General features: G+C 43.0%; 1 protein-coding gene across 1 annotated transcript; it reads right to left on the bottom strand.

The window, feature by feature from the left end:
* Window positions 1-8,208: 8,208 nt before the first annotated feature.
* LOC129863644 (immediate early response gene 5-like protein) lies at window positions 8,209-10,532 on the bottom strand. The gene has a single exon (XM_055935769.1). The coding sequence runs from the start codon at window positions 10,357-10,359 to the stop codon at window positions 9,436-9,438; it is 924 nt and encodes a 307-aa protein (XP_055791744.1). The 5' UTR covers window positions 10,360-10,532; the 3' UTR covers window positions 8,209-9,435.
* Between the last annotated feature and the right edge of the window lie 354 nt (window positions 10,533-10,886).

Raw genomic sequence — 10,886 nt, 5'->3', positions numbered from 1 at the left:
TCTTTTATCAATATTTATTATGAGTATTTCTGTAAATTGATGTGGCTCTCTGCAAAATCACCGGATGTTTTGGAGGCAAAACATTACTGAACATAACGCACCAATGTAAACTGACATTTTTTTATATAAATATGAACTTTATCGAACAAAACATACATGTATTGTGTAATATGAAGTGCTATGAGTGTCATCTGATGAAGATCATCAAAGGTTAGTGATTAATTTGATCTCTCTTTCTGCTTTTTGCGACTCCTCTCTTTGGCTGGAAAAATGGCTGTGTTATTCTGTGAATAGGTGCTGACCTAACATAATGATATGTTGTGCTTTCGTCGTAAAGCCTTTTTGAAATCGGACACTGTGGTGGGATCAATCATTTTGGTGTTCGGTTATTATTTCATGGAACTAGAAGCTGGTGGCTGGTTTTGAAAATGTCAACATGGTTCTCAACGAACTTATTCAACCGCAATAGGGTTACAAATTAAAAAGGAAATGAATATTCCCTTTGCACATTACAGTGCATTCGAAAGTATTCCGACCCCTTGGCTTTTTACACATGTTGATACGCTGCATCCTTATTCTAAAATGGATTTTAAAAATCCACATCAATCTACACATAATAGCACATAATGACAAAGGAAAAACATTATTTTTTACATTTTTGCCAATGTATTAATAATAAAAAACTGAAATACCGTATTTACATAAGTATTCAGACTCTGCCATGAGACTCAGGTGCATCCTGTTTCAATTGATCATGCCCAAAATATTTCTTCAACTTGATTGGAGTCCACCTGTGGTAAATTCAATTGACTGGACATGATTTGGAAAGGAACACACATGTCTTTATAAGATCCCACAGTTGACAGTGCATGTCAGGGCAAAAACCAAGCCATGAGGTCAAAGGAATTGTCCGTAGAGCTCCGAAACAGGATTGTGTCAAGGCACAGATCTGGGAAAGGGTACCAAAAATGTCTGCAGCATTGAAGGTGCGCGAGAACACAGTGGCCTCCATCACTCATGAATGGAAGAGATTTGGAACCACCAAGACTCTTCCTAGAGCGTGCTGCCCCCCCCCCCCCCCCCCCCCCCCGGAAAAACTGAGCAATCAGGGGGAGAAGGGTCTTGGTCAGAGAGGTGACCAAGAACCGGATGTTCACTCAGACAGACATCCAAAGTCCCTCTGTGGAGATGGGAGAACCTTCCAGAAGGACAACAATCTCTTCAGCACTCCAGCAATCAGGCCTTTATGGTGGAGTGGCCAGACGGAAGCCACTCCTCAGTAAAAGGCACATTACAGCCCACTTGGAGTATGCCAAAAGGCAACTAAAGGTTTCAGACCACGAGAAACAAGATTCTCTGGTCTGATGAAACCAAGGTTGAACTCTTTGGCATGAATGCCAAGCGTCACGTCTGGAGGAAACCTAGAACCATCCCTTTGGTAAAGCATGGTTGTGGCAGAATCATGCTGTGGGGATGTTTTCAACAGCAGGGACTGGGAGACTAGTCAGGATCGAGAGAAAGATGAATTGAGCAAAGTACAGAGAGATCCTTGATGAAAACCTAATCCAGTGTGCTCAGGACCTCAGACTGGGGGGTAAAGGTTCACCTTACAAAAATCAATCAATCAAATTTAATTATAAAGCCCTTCTTATATCAGCTGATGTCACAAAGTGCTGTACAGAAACCCAGCCTAAAACCCCATACAGCAAGCAATGCAGGTGTAGAAGCACAATGGATAGGAAAAACTCCCTAGAAAAGCCAGAACCTAAGAAGAAACCTAGAGAGGAACCAGGTTGTGAGAGGTGGCCAGTCCTCTTCTGGATGTGCCGGTGGACATTTAGTTGTATGGTTGTGGATCCCTTATTGCATGTGAGCTTGGTTTGTAAACCCAACATTTTGCCCCTCCTATGTTCCGGGATTCATCCAATGGCATTTAGGAGTATACAACCTCAGTCACCGGCTTCATCAATAAGTGCATCAACGACGTCGTCCCGATAGTGACCATACGTATACAGTTGAAGTCGGAAATATACATACACCTTTGCCAAATACATTAAAACTCAGTTTTTCACAATTCCTGACATTTAATCAGAGCAAAGATCCCTTTCTTAGGTCAGTTAGGATCACCACTTTATTTTAAGAATGTGAAATGTCAGAATAATAGTAGAGAGAATGATTAATTTCAGCTTTTATTTCATTCATCAAATTCCCAGTGGGTCAGAAGTTTACATACACTCAATTAGTATTTGGTAGCATTGCCTTTAAATTGTTTAACTTCGGTCAAACGTTTCGGGTAGCCTTCCACAAGCTTCCCACAGTAAGTTGAGTGAAGTTTGGCCAATTTCTCCTGACAGAGCTGGTGTAACTGAGTCAGTTGTAGCCCTCCTTGATCGCACACGCTTTTTCAGTTCTGCCTACAGATTTTCTATAGGATTGAGGTCAGGGCTTTGTGATGGCCACTCCAATACCTTGACTTTGTTGTCCTAAAGTCATTTTGCCATAACTATGGAGGTATGCTTGGGGTCATTGTCCATTTGGAAGACCTATTTGCGACAAGGCTTTAACTTCCTGACTGATGTCTTGAGATGTTGCTTCAATAAATTCACATAATTTTCCATCCTTATGATGCCATCTATTTTTTGAATTGCACCAGTCCTTCCTGCAGCAAAGCACCCCCACAACATGATGCTGCCACCCCCTTGCTTCACTGTTGCGATGGTGTTCTTCAGCTTGCAAGTCTCCCCCTTTTTCCTCCAAACATAACGATGGTCATTATGGCCAAACAGTTCTATTATTGTTTCATCAGACCAGAGGACATTTCTCCAAAAAGTACGATCTTCATCCTCATGTGCAACGGCAAACCGTAGTTTGGCTTTTTTATGGAGGTTTTGGAGCAGTGGCTTCTTCCTTGCTGAGCGGCCTTTCAAGTTATGTCGAAATAGGACTTATTTTTCTGTGGATATAGATACTTTTGTATCTGTTTCCTCCAGCATCTTCACAAGGTCCTTTGCTGTTGTTCTGGGATTGATTTGCACTTTTCGCACCAAAGTACGTTCATCTCTAGGAGACAGAACGCGTCTCCTTCCTGAGCGGTATGACGGCTGCGTGGTCCCATGGTGTTTATACTTGCATACTATTGTTTGTACAGATGAACATGGTACCTTCAGGCGTTTGGAAATTGCTCCCAAGGATGAACCAGACTTGTGGAGGTCTACAATTTTTTTTCTGAGGTCTTGGCTGATTTCTTTTGATTTTCCCATGATGTCAAGCAAAGAGGCACTGAGTTTGAAGGTAGGCCTTGAAATACATCCACTAGTACACCTCCAATTGACTCAAATGATGTCAATTAGCCTATCAGAAGCTTCTAAAGCCATGACATCATTTTTTGGAATTTTCCAAGCTGTTTAAAGGCACAGTCAACTTGGTGTATGTAAACTTCTGACCCATTGGAATTGTGATACAGTGAATTATAAGTGAAATAATCTGTCTGTAAACAATTGATGGAAAAAGTACTTGTGTCAATGAACAAAGAAGATGTCTTAACTAACTTGCCAAAACTATAGTTTGTGAACAAGGAATTTGTGAAGGGGTTGAAAACGAGTTTTAATGACTCCAACCTAAGTGTATGTAAACTTCCGACTTCAACTCTATATCCAAACCAGAAGCCATGGATTACAGGCAACATCCACACTGAGCTAAAGTCTAGTGCTGCTGCTTTCAAGGACAGGGACACTAATCTGGACGCTTAAAATAAATCCCGCTATGCCCTCAGACGAACCAACAAACAGGCAAAGCGTCAATACAGGACTAAGATTGAATCCTACTACACCGGCTCTGATGCTCGTCGGATGTGGCAGGGCTTGCAAACTATAACGGACTACAAAGGGAAACACAGCCGCGAGCTGCACAGAGCCTACCAGATGGGCTAAAAGCCTTTTATGCTCGCTTCCAGTTAGAGCAATACTGAAGCACGCATGAGAGCACCATCTGTTCCGGACGACTGTGTTCACGCTCTACGTAGTCGATATGAGCAAGACCTTTAAACAGATCAACATTCACAAGTACACGGGGCTAGACGGATTACCAGGACATGTACTCAGAGCATGCACTGACCAATTGGCAAGTGTCTTTACTGAAATGTTCAACATCTCCCTGACTGAGTCTGTAACACCTACATGTTTCAAGCAGACCACCTGTTCCCAAGAAAGTGAAGGTAACCTCCCTAAATGACTTCCGCCCGTAACACTTACGCCAGTAGCCATGAAGTGCTTTGAAAGGTTGGTCATGGCTCACATCAACATCATCATTCCTGAAACCCTTGACCCACTCTAATTCGCATACCGCCCCAACAGATCCACAGATGACGCTAACTCCACACTGCCCTTTCCCACCTGGACAAAAGGAACACCTACGTGATAATGCTGTTCATTGACTACAGCTTAGTGGTCAACACCATAGTGCCCACAAAGCTCATCACTAAGCTAAGGATCCTGGGACAAAACACCTCCCTCAGCAACTGGATCCTGGATTTCGTAACGGGCCGCACCCATGTGGTAGTTAACAAAACATCTGCCACGCTGATCCTCAACTCGGAGGGCCCCTCAGGGGTGCGTGCTCTGTCCCCTCCTGTACTCCCTGTTCACCCACAACTGCGTGGCCAAGCACGACTCCAACACCATCATTAAGTTTGCTGACGACACCAACAACAATGAGACAGACTATTGGGAGGAGGTCAGAGACCTGGCAGTGTGGTGCCAGGACAACAAACTCTCCCTCAACGTGAGCAAGACAAAGGAGATGATCGTGGACTAAAGGAAAAGGATGGCCGAACATGCCCCCATTCACATCAACGGGTCTGGAGTGGAGCGGGTCGAGTTTCAAGTTCCTTGGTGTCCACATCACCAACAAACTATCATGGTCCAAACACACCAAGAAAGTTGTGAAGAGGGCACGACAATGCCTTTTTCCCCCCAGGAGGCTGAAAGATTTGGCATGGGTAACATGGATCCTCAAAAAGTTCTATAGCTGCACCATCAAGAGCATCCTGGCCGGTTGCATCACAGCCTTGTATGGCAACTGCTCGGCATCCAACAGTTACAGTGAGTAGGTCGTACAGCCCAGTACATCACTGGGGCCAAGCTTCCTGCCATCCAGGACCTATATGCTAGGCGGTGTCAGAGGAATGTCCAAAAAATTGTCAAAGGCTCCTGTAACCCAAGTACTGTACTGTTCTCTCTGCTACCGTGCGGCAAACGGTACAGGAGCGCAAAGTCTAGGTCTAAATGGCTCCTTAACATCTTCTACCCCCAAGAGTGCTGAACAATTAATAAAATGGCCACCCAGATTATTCACATTTGTTTTTACTCTACTGCTACTCACTGTTTATTATCTATGCATAGTTACTTCACCCCTACCTACATGTACAAATTACCTTGACTAACATGTACCCCCGCACATTGACTCAGTACCGGTACCCCCTGTATATAGCCTCATTATTGTTATGTTATTTTTTACTTTAGTTTATTTAGTAAATATTTTCTTAACTCTATTTCTTGAACTGCATTGTTGGTTTGTAAGTAAGCCTTTCACGGTAAGGTTGTGTTTGTTGTGTTTGGCGCATGTGACACCAAGGATATATAGGGATACAGATAGGTCCAGCCAGTTATTCCTAAGTTTATAGTTAAATGTAAACATTCAACATTAATTCACTCTTTCTCTTTTTCCAACCTCTGCAGCTAATCTGAATTCTCCACGCAAATTCGTTCTCAATTTTTGCCTCACCACTGTCGGGTTCTGCACAGAAGAGTGGCCCCTGAAATGTGTGCGGCTTGCTGCTGATTAATTAAAGCGAGGAGGCTGAGCAGAGCGGTCGGCATCACCTTATATTCACCCCTACCTATTGGAGCGACTGCTGTGCTGTGATCATCAACGCCGATGACACCAATAAGGATGGGGAGGGTGGAGGGGTTTTAGACCATGCACTCGGGTAAAGCGGCCTTCTGTCAGGGTAGCGTTAAGTTCACACAGCTGGTCTGACCAAGTGATCTAATGGCCTGATCATGTGGCCTGCCAAGAGACAAAGATTTGTTTACCTCAACTTCATCCCAGCACAGCTGTACATGTTAGCTAGCCATTGCAACATACATCTTAAATGTTTAATTTGCGTATCTACCAGCTAGCTGCCTTATCTTTTTGTTGTGGTGTCTTATTGTTCACCTGGCACAAAAATGTTTGTACAAAGTTAACTGGACGAACCTTCACCTGCCTGTCTGTGATCCACATCCTTTGCATAGAAATGGCAACCAGAGGGTTAATGGACAAAATCTGTGATCGCACTATTGCCAAAAATACTTATTTAAATATGCCTTCGCTGTGTGTGAAATTTGGTGTCTCTATCATAAAGTCCACAATTTGTTCAGGTAGCTGCTGGAATATGGTCAAAATAACCTCAACATGCCCCCTATTAAGGTCTTAAGAGTACTTTACTATCCAAATGATTGTCTATATTATCTCTGGGGTTCATGTAGTGTGTAGATAACATTACAAAGTCATTTTTTATACTGTTTGGAACGATTTTACCCTATTTTCTTCCAGAAGGGAATCCGGATGGCAGCCATTTTATTAAAATGGCCGCCCTGGTTGACTGACAGGCTTCCCAGACTGTCTCCAATCTTTAAAATGTTCCTTAATGTATCTAGTAGTAGTGTACCAAGTTTGATACTTGTACCATAAAATGGAAAATAATTTAATCTCTCAACTGGACTAATGAGGATCCAAATAAAAAATAAATAAATAATAAGGCCAGTTGTGTCATTGTAACGTGAAACCACATTCTCTGACAGCACCAATCTTTAGAATTATTTATGCGATAGATGCTATTCCTTTGGAATCCACGCGGAGGAGCTCGCTCTACACCACTAAACGAATCCTAATTTGTTGCAGTGGGAGAAGAACACTCATTTTAAAGGTTTATTATATACAATTATTTTCCATCATCGCTTTCTGGAGATGAAACCCGTCTATAGCGACCTAATGCTCCAGATAATAAAAAAGCACAATCAAATGTCCATTAACAGTTTGTCAAAAATATCTAAATTAACTGTAACCTAGTCTATAAAAAGCATTGTAGATCTTCCATTATTTGTCGTAGTTTCGACAAATCATGCTAAATAATAGTCTAATGTAAGAAAACCGACGCGCAGAGTTAGTTAAGCTTTCTATTTACGACCTACCTATACCAAATTAATATGCCCAAAGGCAAATGGCAAACAGTGCCAGCAACGGAGACTTGAAAGAGTAGGTTTGGCTAAACCATAGCTGCGTTGACGTGTTGAACGTACTGCGGTATGTTAAATTGAGAGGAGTCGAGAGGTTTCGGGTTGGAATAAAAACGAGGGAGACAGGAGGAGGGGTGGGAAGCGGGGTGGATGACTGTTGGGGGGAGGGGTGGCGAGGGAGGAGAAGCAGCGACGCCGAGGTCAGCCCGAGGTGCCGCTACAAAGGCTTTCTAATACCTTCATTCATTGATTTCGAAGAACACCACCAAGTGGCATATAGCAGAGATAACACGACTGCAAGTTTGGGGGAAATGTCGGGCAAAAAAATGTGCACGCGCACAGCAGAGTCTCAGTCAGCTAGAGCGTGCACTAACTAACCAAGCACAGACAGTCCTATGTGAGTTTGGGACTAGAAATGAGCCACTGCCTTTTCTCAAGTAATCCAGTTTAAAAATCGATCTCTATTAGATATTAAATATCCTTCATTGTTCTTACAGCATTGCACGCCACATGGTTGTAACAACCAAGTTGTAACGTTGTAACAACCAAGTTGTAACGTTGTAACAACTCATAGCAGGCTACTTTTCTTTTTCTTTTTTTTACATTTAAACATGGATGCCCCATCAATAACAGTAATGCTGTAAATAATAGTCCAAAAAAGGTCTAGCTATACAAAAGTGTTGGCTATACTATGAGTTTCTTGGAATTAAATGTAGTAGCCCGAAATACATGATATATTTCATGGATATCTTTGTGTTGATAACCAGGTCTTCCTGGTCTACAATGATGTGAGAAGATAATGTGGTGTAGGCCTATGCAGCATATCAGTTCTTTTGTAACACCGGTTACCAAACAGGCCAACCTCACTCCCTTATAGGAAATAACATTTGACCAGCATGTGCCATTCAAACAATAAATCAAGGAGAGTTGATTGTTTTCAATTTTTTATTAAGATTATAAATTTAACAAATATGTTCTTAAACAGTTTTACCCGGTGATATACAATTTAATATGCACAAAAATACAAGAATACAAACAAAATATGAAGAGGACGCCTGGAAACATCTTTCAGTACACATAGTGCTTATAATGTGTGGATGTGTGGCTAAATCAGGAGTTTGCCTTTTTAGAACAAAAGGTCATAAGATTTAAGAAAATAAAACAAAAACTCACAAAACCAAGCCATGTTGGCATCATGAATTACTGTGAACGCTTGATCAATAACTTTTTGTTATAGGTTAAGTGGGAGGGGGGCGCTCAACAAACAAAACTGTCAAAAACTACCTGGATTTATTAGATTACACATGCACTCTGGGAGTTGGAGTGACCTAATTAATGGTTCTGATCAGAGGTGAGGTGGGACGTTGGGTACAACTACCAGATCGATGGAGACACAGCAAGCTGGTTCAGAGTTAATGCACCCAGGAGTTTGATAGGGAAATTTAAGTCTGAACCATTGCGCCTTCACCTGTCAATGTATATGTGGTCAGAATGTACCACATAGTTCCCATGTAACATAGCCTACCACTGATGTGCTTAGAATAAGAGTTTCTATACACAAGGTTTAAATATCAACCCAGAGATAGCGACATGATAACCAAGTTCAACACAACCGTGCTTGTGTATACATAGCCTGTTACAGCTTTCTGTTAGTTATTTGCCGAATGAAACCGCGACGCACAACAAAAGCATTTTGCAAAGCCATCCATGGCCACACTTTTCCAGTTAGGTTGAGCTGGGGCTACATTATATGATTGCTATTCAGTCACACTACTTGTGTAGTGTCTTTAAAAACGAGACATTGTGTTCAAAACTGTTCTGGAGTGATCAACAACATAATCCGCGATCTAGACATTCAACCACTTTCAATGTTAGCAACACCAGTACCAGCTACCAGGCGTTGGGTTTAAGGCAACGAAATCAACTTCGTTAGATAAAATGCACAACTATTATGTAAAATGTGTTATGTAGACATTTTCGGTTTAAAATTAAAGCTTGCCCATCACAGGCAACAACCTTTCTCTCCCTCCCTGTGAAAACGAAAGTCAACAAACAAACGGTTCAATGTTTAAATACCCTTTCCTGCAAAAAAATAAAGCTGATTTGATTTATACTTTGTACAATTTCATAAAGTGTTTCATTCTAGTTTACCATGGAGTCAAAAGGCTACTATAGCTCTAGTCCATGCCCCAAGACTCGATAGGGCTTGTTTGCTACAGAACTGTCCGTTCAAGGCTAAGGCTTGCTCTAAGTCCGCCTGTCTGCTCACCAGCCCCGAAAACCCCGAACCGAAGATCGAGATCAGATTGGAAATGTTCGAAGTGTCCAAGTGTTCCGAATTTGCATAGGAACAATCCTCAAATTTCGCTCTTTTACACGGCGTAAAATCCGGTACCTCCTCAATATCGGATATATAATATTCAAAGTCAACCTTGCGTTTCTTGCCTGAGTACTGTGCGCCCTGGCAGCACTGTTGGAGAGACGCGCAGCAGTCCTGGTGAAGGTACCCATTCTCCACAGTAGTCACTACGTGCGTGTCCAAATCGAGCACCGTCGTTTTGTTGCAGTGTAAGTTGTTCACCGGGGAAAACTCGCAATTCGATACAGGGTAAGCCTCCGCACAACAGCTCTGGTAAAACGAGGGCTCTGTCTCCTTGCAGACCTCGTCGCTTTGGAGAGAGAGAGGCGCGGAGCAGGCGGAGGGGGTTTGCATATGCGCTGACTGCACTGCTACTAGTTGGCTCACTGGCAGCAGAGCGCAACACAGACTCGCCGGCTCGCTCACCCCGCCGTTGCCGCAGCAGTCCCCCCTCTGCTCCTCACAATCCTCGGCCAAATCCAGCGGGTTTAACTCCTGGATCTCGTTGCAGACGGTCATCACCTCTTCGTACTGCTGCATCCTGTAAATCTCCGCGTACTTCTCGTTCATGTAGACCTGCCTGGCGTTCCTCAACACATAGGACACCAGGAGGTTTTTGTGCAGCTTGATGCCTCCTCTCTGCGTCCTGGAGTTGTGGATCTTCCGTAAGGAAATAGATATTAGACTTTGTGCATCCACTGCACACTCCATCGTGTTGATCATGATGGTGATCTAGTCGTTTCCCGCTCGTCTCTGACGCAGAAAAGCGACTTTCTCTCAGTGGAAGTCACGATATTTCTATTGGGGGCGAAGGCTAAGTCAGCTCTGTGGTGAAACATTGAACACGGCTGTCCGCTTCCCTCTGTAAGCGAGCAAGAAATCATTTGGTAGGCACACATTGCCGGAGTATATATATTTCGAGGAGTCTGCCCACAACGGCTTGCGCCAATAGGGACCCGCGTTCGCCATTGATTGACATGCAAACTCCACCCATATGAGATGATCAGGCCCTATCAGACAGAGGCGGTTCTTCTGTGCTATTCAAATTCCAAACTGACTTTACCAAACTGGAATGCTCTCATGAGACTCACTGCGCTAAAGCGCCCGGTCAAATAGTACATGCGTGTCTTTGTGACAAGCCTACAACATGGGGGAAACTATTTCTGTCTTAAAAATGTCTGTAATGTTGAGGATATTAATCTTCGTCAAATTATTTTCTGATCTGAATTCTGTACCAAACAAAAATAAAG

This window comes from Salvelinus fontinalis, chromosome 10 (genome assembly GCF_029448725.1).
Source record: "Salvelinus fontinalis isolate EN_2023a chromosome 10, ASM2944872v1, whole genome shotgun sequence".
NCBI lineage: Eukaryota > Metazoa > Chordata > Actinopteri > Salmoniformes > Salmonidae > Salvelinus > Salvelinus fontinalis.
The sequence above is the reverse complement of the archived record's forward strand: the minus strand, read 5'-3'. Positions and strand labels throughout refer to the sequence as shown.

Coding starts and splice junctions, on each gene's coding strand:
- LOC129863644 (XM_055935769.1), bottom strand. CDS start 10,359: ATGATCAACACGATGGAGTGTGCAGTGGATGCACAAAGTCTAATATCT.